General features: G+C 42.8%; 1 protein-coding gene across 7 annotated transcripts in view; it reads left to right on the forward strand.

Annotated features, from left to right (window-relative positions):
- Positions 1-541: 541 nt before the first annotated feature.
- Positions 542-20358, forward strand: part of Phaf1 (phagosome assembly factor 1) — a 39531-nt gene continuing 19714 nt past the window's right edge. For 3 of the 7 annotated variants that reach the window (XR_005496611.2, XM_039097463.2, XM_039097465.2), the window contains exons 1-8: positions 547-889; positions 7941-8023; positions 11191-11274; positions 14675-14718; positions 15569-15648; positions 15887-15981; positions 16614-16711; positions 16792-16904. Coding sequence is in view for 6 of the 7 variants with exons in the window: in XM_039097463.2 (XP_038953391.1) it covers positions 826-889; positions 7941-8023; positions 11191-11274; positions 14675-14718; positions 15569-15648; positions 15887-15981; positions 16614-16711; positions 16792-16904 (661 nt within the window). In the remaining variant the exon portion in view is untranslated. Of the gene's footprint in view, positions 890-7940; positions 8024-11190; positions 11275-14117; positions 14328-14674; positions 14719-15568; positions 15649-15886; positions 15982-16613; positions 16712-16791; positions 16905-20358 lie in introns of those variants that run through there. The other 4 variants (XM_039097464.2, NM_139040.2, XM_063277774.1 and 1 more) reach the window with 4 other exon arrangements.

Consider the following 20358-nt stretch of genomic DNA (forward strand, 5'->3'; position numbering starts at 1 on the left):
TAGCCCATAAAGCATTAACAAGCAGCAAAGCTGACTCCAGGCAAAGCCTCTGTGCTTAGAAAGTACTCTCTAGAGTGAACATTTCTGGATACGAAACCTGGCCCGGAACCCTTCACCCTTCTAACTCAATCCTCTTACCTTAGCCCTTGCCAGCACACTCACACATCCTAAACTCTGAGGTCGACCCTGCTCAGAGACCACTGGTTCCAAGGAGAGTACATTTCCGCACAATTTAGGCAATAGCAGCCAGCGTCAGTACGTGACAAGCAAGATAATGGCCGCGAGTCCCTAAGACTAGGTCCTTCCTGTCTGTTTTGGTCCTAGTACATAGACGTAGACGGCAGACAACTTTATTTGTGTGTAATGTGTTGTCCGCATTGTGCCTTTTCTTGCGTAGGCATGTGGGTTGCTGTGCAGTTTGTACGACCCCGGGAATGTGGACTCTAAATTCAAGCTTCCTCAAGCTTTTCTCGCGCCAGTCTGGCCTCCGACCCAGAGTTTGCGCGTGCGCGACTCCGCCTCAAGCCCCGCCTCTGTGATTTAGCTCCGCCTTTGCCACGCTTTACGGCCCGGCACGGCGCTTTTGCTGCAGTTGCTCCAGGCGCTGCTGTTGCTACAGCCTCTCCTACCGGGGCTGCTGCCCGGGAGGTGAAGGGAGGTTAAGTGTGTTGTTGTGTTAGTGCTGCCGTCGCCGCCCGGGACGGAGCTGAGAGCCGGACGTCCGCAGGCTGACGAGAGCGGCCAGTCAGCAGCTGCGTGCTCTCCTCAGGCCGGGTCCTGTCTGCGCTGCCGCAGGGAGGCCGCCCGGCCCAGCGAACCGAACCAATGCTGGACCTGGAGGTGGTGCCTGAACGCTCTCTGGGGAACGAGCAATGGGAATTCACACTGGGTGAGTGTGGGGTTCTTTCGGGACCCTATTCGCTGGCCCTTAATTCTCTCTAGCCCCTTCCGCTTCTGGTTCCTGCCCTAGATGCCTCTGCGCTCGCGGTTCTTCGCCTTTTCCTACCCTCTAGTCTTTCGGCTTCAGGCTTTAGAATCCCGCTCCTCCCATCTGTCATAGGATCAGCGATGCCCTCGCCTAGGGCCTCAGCAACCTTTGGGGCTGTAGTACTTGTAATCATAATAATAGCCGGTACACTACAAATATTTAGTGGCGTGGGAAGACCCTGCTCTTTTGAATTTATCTCTAATACCCCTCCCTGAGGTCTGAGGATCGATACTATATATGCCCGTTTTGCCGACTCTAATAGTTAAGAAATAGATAGCATCCCTAATCAACACTCTCTGATCTGTCTTCCTTTGGTTTTAGGGGAATGGAGGAACATGTCTCACAATCAGATGGTTGGGGGAAATGAGCTTGCTTTTGTTAAAGGAACCCTTGACTTGTTTTCTTCTCTTTTGAAATGTAGTCTTAACATGTGGTGTCGTAATACCAGATAGCAGAGTTAAAAGTTGAAATTGAGTGAAGTGGAAATTACACATTGACTTTGTAGACAATTCGGTTTGGTCATTTGGGGGATAATTGGCCCTTGTGTGTGAACATGAGTATTTGCTTTTAGTAACTCCTGTGTGTTTACTTTGTGGCAGCACTAAGCAAAGGGTATGGGGAAAGGTGTTCCTGCTGCTTGTTTGTGTGGGCCTCAACCTCTCTCTGTCTCTCTGCTGGGAGCTCTTGGACTGAGTCATCTGCTCCATTTGTTTATGGTTTATCCTTGAATGTAGAAGACTCAGTTAATAGAGACAGCATATTGGAATAACCTCGATAGGTAGATTGCTAGAAAGAACCTACTGGGGTTTGGTGGCTGCCTGCCTCTTTCTTGCCCATTGTAAAAGCCAGTTTTATCAAGGGGTCTTGGTTCTCAGAACTTAGACTGCCTGTTCCTATAGAGTTCTCAAAATTTAGTCTGCTGTGAAAATTTCCATTCAGCCTCTTGTGGGGCACCAAGAGCTTGGCTGAAAAGCAAATGATGTTTGGCTTCTGATTAGCATTTTTTTCTCCCCTGGACAACTCCTACGTAATCTGGACCTCCCAGGACTGGTTAAGACCCACAGTTTACAGACTACAGATGGTACACTTAGACTGTGTATCTCTTTGTTTGATTGAGTGAAAACAGGAGATCAACTGGGGTCAGGAAATTTCCAGAACACAGAACTATAACATACATAACTAACTACCCAGGGCCTCTTCTGGCAAATTTGCAAGAACCAAGAATTTGAATAGTTTTTTCACACTGTCTTCATAGTGGCCAAAAATAATAGCACACTAGGTTCAGAGTTCAACTTTGGGAGAACACTCATAGGGTAGCTCTGAGCCTTAGTGATTGCTTGTACCATTTTCATTATTCTTTTTAGATTAGGTTTTGTTTGCTTGTTTTTTTTTTTTTTTTAAGACCGTTACTAGCCCAGACTGGTTTCAGACTCCCAGTGCAAGTTAAGTTTGAACTTATAATATTTCTCTCAGTATGTTGGGTTTGTGTGGTACTTGAGATCAAACCCAGTGGCAAGTACGAAAGTGGGCCACTATATCAGTCTAAAGTATACATTTTTAATTTTTAAATTTACTTATTTAGAAGGGAAGTTTAGGAGGGAAGTCTTGGCTGCTCTTTCAGAGGAGCGGGGTTAGATTCCTAGCCTCCACAGGCTTTGCATGCAGGTCATGCACATCCAAACATTCCAGGCAAACAACACCCATACACATTCAGAAACGTGTCAGGGAGGAGCTTGCACAGTTGAGGTCAGAGGACAACGGGCAAGAATTGGTTCTTTCCATCATGTGAATCCTAGTGATCAATCAGACTCATGTCACCAGGTTTACAACAGGCACCCTTGTTCACTGCCACCTTACCAGCCCTTAGAACCTGAAGTTTTAAATGTAAGGCTGGGGTGATGACCCAGTGCCTCTACAGAGACCTAGCTATCCTTGAACTCAGCTATGTAGATCAGGATGGTCGCAGATCTGCCTGCTTCTGGTGTCCACCACCACACCCAGCAAAAAGACTATAATCCTTTATAACTCTGCTAGTAAAGAAAATAGAAGGCTCATTTTAGGAATTACACAATAAGATACTGAACCACAAATTTTAAAAAATAAGGTATTTTTAATTACAATGTTTTAGAAAATGGTTAAGATACAGAGAATGAACAAAGTGAAGTTCACTTAGTTTGGCTGAAGGACCTTTTTGAAAGGCTACAGAGAAGCATAAAGATCCTCTTCAAAGAATGTTCTGTTGCATTCAAGGGTTGTGTGTGCCTTATTAACTTTTTTATTAACATATAAAGAAATGAGTTTCACTAAGACATTTGATACATAATCTATCACTATACTTTGTTCTTCTTTGCCCCCTACCCTTTTCTCTTTCTCCTTCTGGTTGGTCTTCACTTCACCATTGCATTTGAATTCTATCTTTACTTTATAGTAAAAAAAGATAAAAAAACATGTATGTTGGCGAACAGAAAAGGAATTCCAAGATCTCATGGCTCTAGATCATGTGGGTTAAAGGTGTTTAGGTTAGGCTTGGAGGTTTTTTTTTAGATCATTGTGAGGCACTTTTCAAGATATTTTTGCATGCACACGCATACATGTGCATGATTGTACCTGCTTGCAGAGTTTAGAGGGTGTAGGATCCCCTGGAGCTGGAATTACGGACAGTTATGAGCAGTCCAGTGTAGGTGCTGGGAACAAAACCCAGGTCCTGTGGAAGAGCAAGTGCTCTTAATCATGGAGCTATCTCTCAGCCTTTGGACTTGGATTTCCACACTAGCTAGCCTATCTTTGGATCACTGGAGCAGCAACCTTGGGCCTGTCACCTCTACTATTCTTTTTCATCTTGAATAATGAAAGGATTGCATTCTGCTAGGAATGGTCACACGGCTGCTGTGCCCAGAGAAGCCCAGTGGATTCTTGATAGATTGATTAGTGACGAACCTGTCATGGGAAGGAACGGCACAGGACTCTACTAGAGTCCCTGCATCCACATGTTATTTCAAGTATGTTTTGCAGTGACTTGCTAAGTTGTTACTGGAACAAGCAGGAGGCAGGTGTTCCCTAGTATCTTCCCTATGGCAAGAGGAGCAGAAAGACATCTACTTACTGTTTCCCAGGGTTCCAATCTTCACATTTAAGTTTAAGGGATAGCTTCCTATAATCTTCTAGAAACCAATCACTCTTGAATTTAGCTAAGCTTTTGTTTTATTTTTGTCTTTAAAACTGGGTCTCCCTATGTAGCCCCAGGCTGGCCTTGAACTCATAGAGTTCTGCCTGCCTCTACCTCCAAATCCTTGGGTTAAAGGCACACACCACCTCACCTGGCTTCCTGGGCTTCATTTTCAATCCCAACAATCTCTTCATAGTGAGTTGGGGAGGTGAGGGTGTGGTAAAAATTAGTTTTCCTCTCTCTCAATCTCTCCTGATCCAACCATCCAAAGTGCAGTTGGGACTGTTAGATGGGGATAAGTTTCAAAGATGAATCTGCTTCATAAATTAGAGAATCAGGTGGTGCTTGCCTGTCACCACAACACTGTCAGGTTCTCTTCACGTGCCAGCTAACCTTACCTTTATGTCTAGGTTAAGGTGATAAACACATAGCTAGCCAAAGAAGGATTTTCTGATCTGCCCCAGGTTTCTTATTGTAATCTGTGCAAATTCGATGTTTCTGGCCCTTGTAGTCACTGCCTAGCATTGTAATGGAGAACTGCATCCAGCCTCTTGGCTGCCTTCCTGCCCTTTGTATAATTTTGGAAGATCAGGAAAATACTAGCAACACAGACCAAAAAAAAAAAAAAAACCTAAGCAGAATCTCTGGAAATACCACAGATGTTTTGACCCTTGTGGATTAAAGACATTGAAATTGAAATAATGGTTTCAATAAGACTTGCAGAATATATAGATGTAAAAGTGTGTGTCTGGATTTGTTTTTAGTTTTCTGAGACAGAATCTTATCCATACTACTCTGAAACTCTGAGCAATCCCCCTGCCTTAGTATCTAAGTACTGGAATTACAGGTCTGAGTCACTATGCTTGGCTTGGATTTGCTTTTGAATTTCATCTTTAGAAGCCCTAAAGGCAGATTTAAAGGGTCATTTGAGAAAACATCTCCAGCATTGCCTTGTTGTGCAGAGACAATGGCTTGCTGTATTCAAGATAATATGCATGTCTGTGGTTGCTGATCATAAATATTAGAAATTGTATAGGAAATGATCTTATCCCCTGAAGAACTTAGGGTAATGGTACAACAGGTGTGTAGAAATAGTTCATTTATTATAATGCATGTTATTATAATAGTTCATTTTATTATTACAGATGTATGGGCTATTGTGGAGAGAGAGGGAACTTGACCAGAGAAGGGTTCGTATTAATCCACAGGAAAAAGATAGATGATGTATTCAGGAAAACATAATCAGTTTGGATTTATAATTAGAGCATGATGTGCTAGCAAAAAAATAATAGCCGGGCATGGTAGTGCACACCCCATCCCCCAATACACACACACACCACACCACACCACCCCTCTCTTTAATCCCAGGATGCAGGTGGCAGACAGGCAGATCTCGGAGTTTGAGGACAATCTGGGCTACGTAGTTCTAGGACACCCAAGAATATAGTGAGACCCTGTCTTGGTTTTTTTTTCCTAGTGCCCTAATTCTGTTTGGTTTTAGCTGTCTGGGATACTGTGAATGCTCTGGGTTCATGGGACAGACAGTAAAGTCTGTTTTGGACTTCCATTAGGAAGTACAGTTTATAAACTGAATTCAGAAAGGAAGAGAAAGAACAAACTTAGAGGTTTTTGACATCAGGTACACTCACTGGGTGTTGAAAATAGTAGAGAGACCCAGAATACAGAGAGGATGGGGGAAACCAAAACACTTTTTTTTTTTTTCAGAGCTGGGGACTGAACCCAGGGCCTTGCGCTTCCTAGGTAAGCGCTCTACCACTGAGCTAAATCCCCAGCCCCCAAAACACTTTTAATCTGTTAGCTCTTAATTGCCTTTCCTCATGCCCTGAAAACTGGTTGACATTCAAGTGGGAATGGGGAAGTTGGATGAATAAGACATAAACAGAAGAGATGCAGCCACACCCAGTCACACACCCATAGAGAGTAAGAAGGATTGAGGTACAGCTTGAGGGAGTGGTCTTTACTGAGAGATAGGGACAGTTGTGGTATGAGACCTGTGTGTAGGGTTGGGGATTTAGCTCAGTGGTAGAGCACTTGCCTAGCAAGCACAAGGCCCTGGGTTTGGTCCCCACCTCCGAAAGAAAAGGAAAAGAGAGAGAAAGAGAGAGAGACCTGTGTGCAGCACAGATGCTCGCCCATTGCAGGAATAGCAAGCTGAATGATACTTCCAAATCGTTCATGTTCTTAGCAGCTTTGTCTACCATGTTTTAGACCCTATGTTATAGAAAGCTAAAGTGTTTTTATTGGTTGTAAGTCAGGACTTAGTAAAGTGACTGTCCAGCAAGCATGAGGATTAAGTTTAATCCCCAGAACTAACATCAAAGCTAAATTTAAAAAATATAAAAAATAGGTGGGTGGTGGTAGCGTACACCTCTAATTCCAGCACTTGGGATGAAGAGCTGGTGGACCTCTGAGTTCGAAGCCAGCCTGGTCTATAGAGTGAGTTCCAGGACAGCTAGCCTACATGGAGAGCCTCTAGACCAATGGGAAATACTGTCTCCAAAAACCCAAGATGAACAGCTCCTGCAGAATCAACCTTCAATTGTCCTTTGGCCTTTACATCAACACATGTGTGCATGTATACAGATGCACATATAAAAGAAAATTACATTTGGTCTTCTGATTGATTGCTTTTACCTTTCTCAAAACTGACCAATAGCTCAAATGAGATTGAACTATAATTGTTTAAATGAGGTGAACCACCAATTCTTCATCTGAAAGTTCTTTTCTGCATCATTTTCTCAATCTAGAGTTCCTCAACTTCAGATGGCCTTCCCTATGGCCCTGAGGTGATATTTTAGTCACTCTTCCCTTTTGTCAGTCACTTACTCTACAATCCTTTAGCCCCAGGAATAAGTATTCTGAAGCCATTAGATAAATAGCTGGTTAGCTAGGAAGTCAGAAAGTAGTAAATAGCACATGTTATCATTGCATTTATGAACCTGAGTTTTTAGATTTTGCAGAATTTGTCTCTGTGCTTCTTCCTATTAATATTAGTAAACCCCGAGAACAAACTTTTGGTATGGCTGTGGGTCCCAAGAATGTTAGAGGTGTCGTCCATTTGGACCACTTAAGTTGAAGGCAAATGTAAATCTGCTTGTAATGGTCGGTGCCTTCAAAACTAAGTGTTTAAGAGATACTTGCGGTTTTTTAAGTAGGAATCAAATTAAATTCTTTGTAAAAATAAATTGATTTTGATCAGTGTGTGACTTTAAACTTTCATTTGTTTTGTTTTATTTTTGAGACTTGCCTCAAATTCACAATCCTCCTCCTTCCTGCCTTGTAAGAACTGGAATTTACAGTCAAGTGCCACCATGCCTAGTGGCTTTAACCTTTTTTAATGAAAGCATATAAGTCATATGCCCTAATAAACTGATCTGAGATGCTGAGATAAATGCCAGAGAGGAAGAGACAGGACTGTGCTGGGTTACAGGAACCAGTGCAGAGTCCAGGCTAGAAGCTTGGCCTCCAGAGTCAAGAAATTCGTGCTTTTCCCAGTCTGCCCTTAGTTCCCGCTAACTGTCTTAGCTCCTTAACTGCTTGGGATCAGTTTGCCTGTCCTATCTCTAGGAAGCTTTTTCTATATTCACTTTCTCCCCTTGTACAATCTTGAGTGGTCCCTTGGTGTTTGCTGTATGACTTTATCCTAACTGACTTACTTTAATGATTCAGCCCTGTGTGCAGGCTTCAGGGAACAATGCTTAGTACTGTGTAACTGTCAATAAACGGATAGACTAGTAACCACACAGTGTCCTTCCTTTATTTCAGGAATGCCTCTGGCTCAGGCAGTAGCCATTCTTCAGAAGCACTGTCGCATCATCAAAAATGTCCAGGTTCTCTACAGTGAGCAGGTGAGTGGTGGCGGATCGGTTTACTGAAATAGAAGTCTTGGTCAGTGAGCTTACCTCCAGAGAAGATACTGGGAGAGGAGAGTTGGGAGGAGTTGCTGTGTTTCAACAGGAATCGTAGGCCAGTTTTGTTCTGCTAGCTAGTATGTTTTCTTGGTTTAGAAACTTCAGCCTTAATAATCTAGTGCTGCTAGGTTTTAGATAAAAGAACAGTTAAAAAAAAAACTAAACCTGTTTTTTGTTTCATTTGTTTAAATCTGTGCTTAACTACTGACTCTTAATATGGGGGCCTTTTCATGGGAAATCACCTCAGAAGTTACCTCTGATTTTCTGGAGTATCTTCTCTACCTTGTTGATTGACGTATGTTCAGGATTGTTTCAGGAAAGATCTCTAGCTAGCAGAGCATATGACTTGACAGGAAATAGGCTTAGCTCACCTCTCTATTTCTCTCCACGACCATCTTCTTTCCACCTAGCTCTGTAGCCTGCAGTTTTCTGTGACATTATATAACAAGAACAGTTTGTAAAATAGCCTTTGTGTTGCAAAGCTTTGAGAGCCTGCAGAGGCCAGAGGCTTCGCTGAGACTGAATATTGCTGAATCTTAAAGAGTTTCGACTCTTGCAGCAAATTGGATTACGAGTCGGTAAGATTTCTGTCAAGCTGCCCCATTTGATTTGGAGCACAGGCTGCATTAGTCCTGTTACGTCTCACAGAGATTACTACCTGCAGTACCTTATCCCCTGGCTAGTCTGAAGGATCTAAGAAGAGAAATGCTTAGTCTCCAAGCAAGTGCTTAGATATTCATGTGCTACGTGCCTCAAAATACAGAACTTGCCAGAATATGCAGGGGTTCCTTGAGTCATGGTGACAGTCATGGTGGGTTCTCATTTCTAAAGGAACTCTTTGCTCTTTGTTATCCCTAACCTGAAAAGGAGTGGCCATTAAAATAAGGAAGTGGATTTCCCTGAGCATCTGTAACTATTTAACAGACACAACTGGCTTTGGGATTTTAATGCCAGGTCTCTCGTAGCCAGGACTGAGCTTGAACACCTGAGCTTCCGTGCTGGCATTACAGAAAGATGATAATACCCCTAGTCTAGATCTACATTCTCCCTATTTTTTTAGTTGTGTAGCTTCTGAAAATTTAATGACTAGTCTGTTAAATTCATATATTACTAGAACAATCTTTTGAGACAGGCTCTCACTGTATAGCCCTGGCTGGCCTGTAACTCTATATAGGTTGTTCCCAAACTCAAGCATTGTCTTCCTGCCTCTGCCTCCCAGCTGCTGGGGCTAAGGTTGTAGCCACCATGCTGGCCTTTGAACACTGTTTGACAAAGACCTAAAGGTGATATTAGAGCTCCTACATAGTACTGGCTTTTAGACGTGATCAGGTAGTCCAGACTGGCCTCAACTTTTAATCCTCCTGTGCTTTTATCCCAAGTGCTGGGATAGTGGGTATGTGCCACTACACACGAGCATTAACATGGGTCTGTTTGTTCTCTTACCTTTTTTCTTCCATGTATTTCCTCTTTGCTTCCAAGTTCAGAAAACTTTTGCTCCTATTCTAGCAAAATTTTTCATCCTGTCCTCTTTTTCTTCTTCTTCTTCACTCTTTTCTTTCTCTTTGTGAAGATGAAACCTGGGGCCTCAAGTCTACTACTAAGTATTCTACCACTAGGGTCCATCCCCAGAGAAATAACTGTAAAAATCACACTTGGAATTTAAAGACTGCCTATCAAGTGACTCATCTGTTTTAGAGGGCAAAGCAAACATGGATGGTAACACCTAGGTCTGCTCCCTGTTAGAGTCAGGAAGGAGAGCAGACAGTTTAAGCTAATTCCAAAGGTTCTTGGGGGGTGGGGGGGTAGGGTCCTTGTAAGGCCTTCCTGGGTAACATCTGGCTTCCTAATTTATGTCTTTCTCTCTCTTTCTCTCTCTCTCTCTCTCTCTCTCTCTCTCTCTCTCTCTCTCTCTCTCGTTTTTTAAGATTTTTTTATTTATTTTATGTGAGTTCACTGTTGCTATCTTCAGACACACCAGAACAGGGCATCAGATCTCATTACAGATGGTTGTGAGCCACCATGTGGTTGCTGGGAATTGAACTCAGGACCTCTGGAAGAGCAGACAGTGCTCTTAACCGCTGAGCTATCTCTCCAGCAGCTGTCTTTGTCTCTTAAAGCCACACCTGTTATTCACTTTGTTTACTTTAGTTAAAATCTTTTGAACAGCTTTGTGCCAGGTTCAAGAAGGATGAGTTTGAGATAGCTGTGTTTTTCCCTTCAATTTGCAGCAATCTGAGTCAATCTGATAGTCTTTAAAACATTAAATCCTTGAAATAATTGCATTGGGCTAGAAGCAGGAAGATGGGGCAGACATCTGTTCTTGATGCATTCTGACCTACCATCTTTGTCCTCAGAACAACCTTGAAGGAAAAAGATGACCTATTCCTAGGTAGGAACCAGAATCATTAAAGGGCTCTAATGTCAAGGGGTCAGTTCACAGTTGGGTACTGCCACTCCCCACAGGACTGAGAAGGGACAGGTGTAGAAATGTCACTCCTTGGATCTTAAACTTGGGCTTTTCAGAAAGAAACATTATGGTATGGAATGGGGAAAAGAAAGGATTCTGTCTTGTATAACCAGATCACAAGGTATTTTTTGATTCCAAGCGTTTGGCCCAAAATATTCAAAATAAGGCATATGATGGCTATGGATAGTACCAGGAGCCTGTGTACAGACAGAGTTCAGCTGGTGTGCATAACCAGTACCTTGCCAAGTTTGGATCCTGAGACTTTTCACATGACACTTACTACTAGTAGACGTCTGCTAGTTTAATGGCAGTAAACTTTTAAGGTAGATATCACTCTGGGACCCCAAGAAAATGACCTGTTCACTCACTTAACTCTGTCCATTCCTCCCTTGTATTTGTACTAAAATCTAAAAGGGAAAGGCTCTTTTCAGCCACTAGTATAAAGCAGGAGTTGCAGGCCAGAAGCAAGAGACACAGCATTCATCCACCAGTTTCATTTTTAAGCTTCCGTACTTCGTTAGTTGGGGGAAAGGGACTGCCTTACATATGCCCTGTGTGTTGCAGCCTTGTTTGTTGTAAGACTTTTCAGTAGTTGCTAGTGAATAAATCAAAGTGTGTTTTATTTTTTGTTTTGTAGTCTCCTCTAAGCCATGACCTCATCCTTAACCTGACTCAAGACGGGATCAAGCTACTGTTTGATGCTTTCAATCAGAGACTTAAGGTAACCATAAATGACAACTATAGTTTCATATCTTGCTGGTCCAGCCTGTCTGGAGCTGACTAATGTGCTGTTGTTAGGTGTTTTGGAGACTTATAAGTGGGCGTAGATCTCATTGGTTCAGTAGAAAACTAAAGCTGTGCCCATTCCTCTGAAGGTGGGTAGACAAGTGCACTGACCTGGGGTGACAGGTGGAAAAGAGCTTTTGTTGTCCTTTGCTCAGGGCTAAGAAGAGAGTGTTGTAGATTTGGGAGAGCAGTAACCCAAGCCTTGTTTAAAGGGTGCTGAGAATGGAACCTAGCTATAGGGCAGGACTTTATGGGTTTATGAGTCTTGTTTTAATTCATTTTTATGCCAGACAGTATGATCTGAAGATTGAAAAATTAAAACTTAAGGGTTTGCTGTTGATACTACCAGGAGAGAGTTGATTCTTTAGCCCCATTGTGGAAATATGGACGACTTGCTGGTGTGGAGGCTATCTTAGTTGGCACTGATATGCAGTTTTCCAGCACCTGTTCAGTCTGGGATGTTTTTAATACACTGTTTTCAAATGCCTGGACTGCACAGGTTAGTCATCTGACAGCAGACTCATGCCTCAGAGTCATGGGGTTAAATGGAACACCAATGCTGTTTTCCTGCTTAGGTTATGAAGTAGCCTTTCCAAATGCTGACGTGCTCATAGCTCCTGTCATCTAATCACAAGTGAGCTACTGAGAAGAAAAAACAGGACATGGGAAGGGTTTTATTGGAGGAGATCCTTCTGGGAGGTCACTGGCCAGCTATAGCTGTACTTGTCAGATAAAGGATGCCTGCATCTTCTACAAGCAGGGCTTCTGGCTAAAAGCAGGCAGTCTCTGTCAGCATAAGGTCCTGGCCTCAGTGAAGTGGCCACCAACTTGTCATGGTGTACTACCAGGCATTCTGAAGAGGACCCTTCTCAACCACCCTGTTCCTGCCTTCCTCTGCATGGCCTCTCTTAGTACCAACTCTCAGACTTAGAAGCTTCATCCTGCCCTGAAGGAGCTTCATATGAGGTAGACTTACCTAATGTGCACTGAATACCTTCCCTACACAGAGTAAGTCATTACCCAGTAAGTGTCTTAGTGTGAGCAGTGAGCAGCTCATAGAGGCTGGGAGAGAAGGATTCTTTCACGTATTATAAATAAAGGCTCAGCAGACAGAGCAGTCCTCTCCAGTAGGAGGGATCAAAATAGCTTCATAATAGTAGTGAGGTTTCTAACTTGATTCAGTGTCTGTTCTTATTTTAAAAGTGTGTGTGTGTGTGTGTACGTGTGTGTGTACGTGTGTGTGTACGTGTGTGTGTACGTGTGTGTACCTGTGTGTGTGTACGTGTGTGTGTGTACATGTAGAAGTCAGTTCTCTCACATGTGGGTCCTGGAGGTTGAATTCAGGTCCTTAGGCTTGACGGCAAAGGCTTTAACCCTCTTGAGCCATGTCACCAGTCCCAGGGTTAATGTTCTCTTGAAAAAACTTAGAAACTTAGAGACAGGGCTAGGAATATAGCTCACTTGATGGAGTGCCTGCCTGTGGTTCAGTCCCTGGCACCACATGAAGCACAAGTAGTAGCACACATCTATAGTTGCAGCACTGGGAGAGGGGGGCAGGATGATTAAGAGTTCAAGATCATACTTGACTACCCTTGGGACTAGAAGGGCAGCCTGGGCTACATATTCAAAAAAGAAAAGGAAAGGAAAAGAAGACAGAGGACAGAACTTCTGTGCTTTTGAGTGAGTGTCCTAGTTTCTGTGCCAGTGCCGATGTTGCTCACAACCTCTTCCACTTCTCAGCCCAGAGTGCAGGACAGACAGACACTGAGCCAGCTCTGCTTGTGCCACCCCCACTGGAGGCTAATAAGTGGTACCTCCAGCCCTAAGCCAGGCATGTTGTTGGATGCTAAGTCATGACATCACAGTATCAAGGACTTTGTAGTGCTTATTATCTGGTTCCAGTAATGCCTAAGTGTTCAGTGCCCTTTCATTTGTCTCTGCTCTGACTCCTGTCATTTCATCTGAGGCTGAACCTATTAAAGGGACAAATTCACAAGGGCCCTCAGAATCATCAGGTTCAACCAGATCCCTTTATTAGGGTCATAACCTAATACGACACTTGTTCTGTCCTGCCCTAATGTAGGGCCTGTTCCTAGGAGGGTAGACCTCCCCCTCTCTCATTTTATACTGTAAATAAAATAAGCTAATTTGGGGAGTTGGTTTAGTTTTTGTTTTTTATTATGTATCAAATATGGCATGGGGCCTGGTGAACTGGGTCATGCCTTTAATCCTAGCACAGTTCAAGGCCAGCCTAGTCTACATTTTGAGTCCCAGGCAACCAGGGCTACATAGTAAAACCCTGTCACATGCAAAAAAGAAAAAGTTCCGCCATGGAAGAGGAAAATGTTTCTGTATTGAACACACACAAGCTGGTGGGTATGTTTCCTGGGTGTGGCATTGTCTTGTAGAACAATATGGGTTCTAAATGGCTCAGCAGTGGATTAGATGGAAGGGCCTTGATCCAAAGCATCTACAGTTAGCATTGGAGCACCATCAAGAGGAGAAGTTGTGACTGAGTGTGGTTTCATACACCTTGTAATCCCAGCAGGAGGCAGGAGCACAGTTGCAGGTTTGAAGTTAGCCTGGGCTATACAATAAGTCCTAAGATAGCCAGGCTATATAATGAGACCTTGTTGCAAAAGGAAAAAGACTTATGGAGGAAGGCTATGATTTATGTTTTCCTTCCCAGTTTTGTCCTTTTTTTTTTTTTCTTTTTTTTTTTTTTTTTTTTTTTTTTTAATTTGGAGATGGAGTCTTAACTGTTATTTTTTTTCTCAGGCTAGTGTCCTCATAACTTAAGTGACCCTCCTTCCTACCTCAGCCTCCTGAGTGCAGACTGCAAATGTGCAACACCACATGTGGCTTTTCCCTCCCCAAATTTAGAATAAGCACAGAAGATAGCAAGAGGTTCTTGAGGAGTCTTTTGGAGTCTGAGACACTGGGATTGACACTATGTTATTGCTAATTGTATCCTTGAATTGGCTTTTGGTGAGTGTATTTTATTTGAGTTAGGGTCTCAAGTAGCTCAAGCAGGCCTTGAACTCTTTTTCTTTTTTTAAGATTTATTTATTTATTTTATGTATATGAGTACACTGTTGCTGTCTTCAGACACACCAGAAGAGGGCATCTGATCCCATTACAGATGGTTATGAGCCACCATGTAGTTGCTGGGATTTGAACTCAGGACTTCTAGAAGAGCAGTCAGTGCTCTTAACCGCTGAGCCATCTCTCCAGCCCAGCCTTGAACTCTTGATCCTATTGCTACAGCCTCTTAACTCTGTCTTTGTAACAACTTCAACAATTATGGTACCTAAACAATTTCTTCTATTTTTTAGGTGATTGAAGTTTATGACTTAACAAAAGTAAAGTTAAAGTATTGGTAAGTTTTCTCCCTTACTGGTATATGTTATATGTGGTACAGACCAGCTTTATCTACTGCCTTCATTAAAGTACTAAAGGATTACAAAAAGTAAAAAAAGTACAAAAAGTAAAGTACTAAAGCTTACCCAGCATATGAGTGACCTTGGGTTCATTCCTTACTACTGCAGCAACAAAAAAGACTGTCCCTTCCAGTGAGCCCATATTGAGAGCATGACAAGGACCCACTTCCTGGGGCAGTTCTGGAAGTATTTGTTAGTATAGGAGTGGACAAATATGTAATGACACTAGATCCGTTTGTCCTTTCAGTGTTACTCAATAGAACCTTTTTACCTCAAGGTCTGTCTTCTTTGTCCTTTTATTTTGGGCCAAAACGGCATTGGGAAGCCCCAGAAAGTTGACTCCATATAGGGGCTTCCAAGAATTGACCTATTTCTCACCTAATTAACTAATTCCCCTTATTTATAATTTATTTAATTTTAAATTTATTTGTTTATTTATTGTGAGACAAGGTCTCACTATGTCGCTTTGGGTAGCCTGGAACCTGGCTGGCCTTTAACTCAGTGATATCTGCCTCCCAAGTGCTAACAAGGTGCAGACCACCATGCCTTGTCATTTTCTTTTTATATAATGTGTTTTAAGAATAACTCTATGCTGAATACAGTGGCACAAGCTGGCAATCCCAATGCCTAAGAGGCCTAGATAGGAGGACTGTGGTATTTTCAAAGCTAGCCAGGGTACATAGCAAGATTCTATTACCTAATAAACAATAACATCCAGCCAGCCACCTTTCCTCATGATCTAAGACCATCTTGTTAAACCTGATATTAAAAAGTAATTGTATTTTTCAGTGGAGTGCATTTTAACTCTCAGGCCATCGCTCCTACCATTGAGCAAATTGACCAGTCTTTTGGTGCAACCCATCCAGGAGGTAAGCCAAACACATCTGATTCCTCTGGTCAGCCCATAGCAATAAACCTGTGGGTGGTGCCATCTCTCCTCATCTCAGGTCCTTGGATAGGTGTATAGCATCTCAGACCCTTGTTTTCATCCTATGTCAGTTGAGAAATTAGACAAAAGCAATTTCCCTACTGGAGTCATTGCTGCCTGCCAAGCTGGTTTATGTTGGAAAGCAGCTACCAGTCAGCTGTGTCATTTTTACTCCACAGTGTACAACTCTGCTGAGCAGCTCTTCCACCTCAACTTCAGAGGACTGTCTTTCTCTTTTCAGTTAGACTCATGGACGGAGGCTCCCAAGTATGAGGTCAGCACTTCTGGGTCCTTGTGGGTTGTTTTTTTTTTTTCCAGTGTCCATGTGGGATAGGGGAATGGGTAGGACACCTTTCTTTGGTTACCTCGGCTTTGAGTTCTTTAATGGTCAAGAGAGAGAATGGGTAGAGTTCACAGGAAGAACAAGGCTGTAACATGACTAGGAAGAGCGCATTTGGCACTGTAGAGGCCGGTAAGGCTCTCACCTTGTCAGCGGTATCTCCAGCCATTTTCTAACTGCGACATCCTAAACAGTTTGAAGAGTCCATTCTCTGGATCTTCAGTTACTTGTTACTGCAAAAGTTTAACAAGCCAGAAATGATGACACACACTTGTAATTCCAGAATTTAGGAGACTGAAGCAGAAAGATTTCTGGTTCAAGGCCAGCCTGAATTAATTAGTAAGCCCTGTCTCAAAAGACAGGAAGGGAAGAAGGCAGACAGGCAATAAAACTCAAAGATGAAAGATGCACTTGCTTATTTAAAGTAACTTAGTTGACTCAGAACCAAGTTTGATTGTGTGCTTTGACCAGACCAGTTCTTAATGACCGTGAGTGCCAGGGAATATTAGACACTGAATCATGTGATTTATATAATGTTTGTAGTAAAATTCTTGTCTTACTTGCAGCCCAATTTTGCCCATGGTCTAGCTTCTCTTCAGATACCCCATGGAGCAACTGTAAAACGAATGTACATCTATAGTGGAAACAGCCTCCAGGATACCAAGTGAGTGTGAGGAACATGAGCTTTGTGCCCATGGCCTTGCTGGAAGGGAGGCCCATGCCTTGTTCCTTCTGTGCCTCCAGGGCTCCTATGATGCCCCTGAGCTGTTTCCTGGGGAATGTATATGCTGAAAGTGTAGACGTTCTTCGAGACGGAACTGGACCCTCAGGGTTGCGACTTCGCTTGCTCGCTGCAGGTAGGTTCCCCACCGTATCTATCTATGTAGAAACTACTCTACCACCTGAAGTACATGTTGAGTGCTCATTCCTGGTTTGTAGGCGTGTTTATTATTACTTGGAAAGGGCCCATGTTTCAGGGGTTTCCTTGTATGGACACTAATTCTAATTGTAAGATCTCTACCTCCCAAAAAGCAAAGGTTCCTAATACCTTAACTAGTTCAGATTTGTCCAAGAGGTGGTGGCACATGCCTTTAATCCAAATAGACGTAGGCAGGCTTCCAGTGAGTTCCAGGACAGCCAGGACTACACAGAGAAACCCTTGTTGCTGTGAATTCTATTAATAACTATTTGTTCTTAATATGACCTGGCCAGGTCCCCAATAATTGAGACTGAGTCCCACTGATTTATTTAATCAGCTTTAGCACAATTTTACTGGCCAATTACCCTAATATATTACACTAGACTGGCTATTTCCTAGCTGTGCTCCCCAAGTTACTTGCTGTTTTGAGTTTAGCTTGGGCTGTTTGGAGCAGTCTGTCGTCAGGGTGCACTTCCCCCAGCCATATGATCCTACCCCATCCCATCTAATGGAGACAGACCTCTTTCTTGGTCTCTCCTTTCTTCTTCTCTCTCCTTCTTCCTCTCTTTGTGGTCCCTACTTCGAACCCCCAGCTCAGTAACTGAAACCCAACCTACCTCTGTAATTCCAAGTAAGTGACTATAGCCACTTTTATTTAACTAGTCAGAAAAGATTAGTGAGCAAAGTTTATACAACATCATTTGGTGTGCTCAGGAATCTACTTGTCAGGACTGCAACCTGATCTTGGGGGTCAATATTTAACATTTCAATACATAGTAGCACCAGACCAACCTCCAACAAACCCTGTCTCAAAAAACAAAAACAAAAAAAAAGCCAAGTTCAGATTCAACATACAAGTTTTAGGAGAATATAAGCATTTAATCCAGTGCTGCATAGTTAATAGAAAACAAGCAATATGGTTACTTATTTTATTAAATAACAATTTGATGCAGCTTTAATTTAATCAAGGGGACAGAACATAGTTTTACCTTTGTGATGCATGCCTTTGAAGACTGATGGTGTACCCTAAGGTATGGCTACAGAGCAGAACATTCCATGGCCTCTCTCCATCTTACTGCTTCAAGACAGTCACTGAAGCAGAAGCCTGTGGCAGTTTCAGCTAGGCTGTGTGGCAGACAAGTTCTAGGGATCAGCCACCAAATGCTAGACTTAGAGGCATGAGTATCTATTGCCTGGCTTTTTCTTTTATTTTAAGACAGGATTTCTCTGTGCAGCCCTGACTGTTCTGGGAACTCAGGCATCCACCTGTCCCTGTCTTCAGAGTGCTAGGATAAAAGCAATGCACCGACACCACATGTGGCGGCTTTTTTTTTTTTTTTTTTTTTAAAAACAAAAAACAAAAACATGGGTGCTGGGAGTTCAAACTTAACTACCAGGCTGCAGCTTTATCCTCACTAGGCATGTCTTGGGAGTTTCGTTTTGTTTGAGAGACAGTCTTATAATGTAGTCTAGACTGGCCAGGAACTTGAAGTCATTCTCCTGCTTTATCCTCCTGAGTAATCTGGGATTATGAGAGAATACCACCACTTGTCTGTCTCTTTAGCAAATCTGAATAAACAGCAGCAGCACTACAAAGCTTGCACATAAGCCATTTGCACAAAGATGTGTCTAGATTGTTCCTGGGTATGTGTGGGCTACAGAGACCGTGCTTCTTGGAGCTCATGGCCCCACCTGCATATATTTTCACTCATTAGGCTCTTGTATCAGTTTCTGGGTGTGGTGGCTCAAATCTGTAATTCCAGCTCTTAAAAGATTAGGGCAAAAGGATCACCATGACTTTGAGATTAGCTTTCACTGCATTTTTAAGACCCTGCCTCAAATTAACTCCAAACAAGGTGTGTGTGTGTGTGTGTGTGTGTGTGTGTGTGTGTGTGTGTGTGTGTGTAGCTGATTATCTCCTTTCACCTTTCTGTAGATTCCAGGTTACAACTCAGGTCATCGGGCTTTCAGGGTGAGCACTATACCCTTCGGTGTTGGCTCAACTGTTATAACCAAGGCAGCACAACTGCTTACAGGAATATTACATTTAAGCTGGTGTTTAAGACAGTTGACTTAGAACAGACAACAAAGTCAGGGTGTGCTGTATCTCTCTCTTCTCAGGAGCATCACTCAAAAAATAGCAGGGTCTCGATCTAGAACAGTAGTGGTCAGGTGGCAGACCTAAAATAGCAGGGTCACAATCTAGAACAGTAGTTAGTGGTCAGGTGCCAGGAGGAACCAGTGAGTGTGGAGATTTCAGCCAGTGCCTCCTGCCTTCTATGCTACACTTCTAACACTTCTCACTGCTTAAACTATTAGTGGAGAAAAATACTTCAGACTTTTCTTAAATTAACTTAACCAAGAGTAATCTCCACTTCCTCTCCTGTGTCTGTTGTATGTGTCTGAATCTGTCTGCCCCTCACAAAGGGTTTTGTACTATATTTTTTGACCAGCACAGAAAGCATCAGATGGGATAGGGATGAGGGATATTTAACAGAATTCTGTAAGGGGAGAAATGATACTGACCCAACATGACTTAGAACAGCAAACATAACTGAAAACAAATGTTAATAAGCTATAGCCATGTTTGTAACATTTATGGTGGATGCTTGTTTTTTATAAGGTTGCTTCTAACCTGTTGGATGCTTTCAGCAAATGATTACTGTAATGGGGAGGGGTGAGTAATTTAGGGTTGAAGCTATGCATTAGCTAGGTTGTAAATGCTGATTGAAATACACTGTAGCTGTCTTCAGACACACCAGAAGAGGGCATCAGATCCATTACAGATGGTTGTGAGCCACCATGTGATTACTAGTATATGCACTCAGGACCTCTGGAAGAGCAGTCAGTGCTCTTAACCACTGGACCATTTCTCCAGCCCAAGTACATAGTCTTAAACGATCTGAGGTAAGGTCTGGAAAAAGTTGAGTCATTTAAGGGGCAAGGGATATTTTCATAGCCCAGCAGTGGTGACACAGACCCTTAATTCCAGCATTCTGGAGACATCCAGGACAGCCAGGGCTACACAGAGAAACCCTGTTGTTGGTTTTTTGTTTTTTGTTTTTTGTTTTTTTTGGGGGGGGGGTTAAAAAATATACACCGTTAAGATCTTCAAGCAGTGAATGAAACAACAGTTTCATCTGTGAAGGGTCCCTTCCTGTACCCCTATTCATAGGAATCTGGTACCTAAAGATATGTAAGGCAGCTGGAGACTCTGGGATTATATTATATTAGCAGGTAGGTCACTTAGGCTACCCTAAGCTGCAGTATTTATTGACATTAAAAACATAAGCATTAGACTTTTCCTAGACCTGATTAATTTAAACAGCCTTTATTTGCCATTCAGAATATGTATGCTGTCAGGTGTGGTAACACATACCTATAATCCTAGC

Source organism: Rattus norvegicus, chromosome 19 (assembly GCF_036323735.1).
Source record: "Rattus norvegicus strain BN/NHsdMcwi chromosome 19, GRCr8, whole genome shotgun sequence".
Lineage (NCBI taxonomy): Eukaryota > Metazoa > Chordata > Mammalia > Rodentia > Muridae > Rattus > Rattus norvegicus.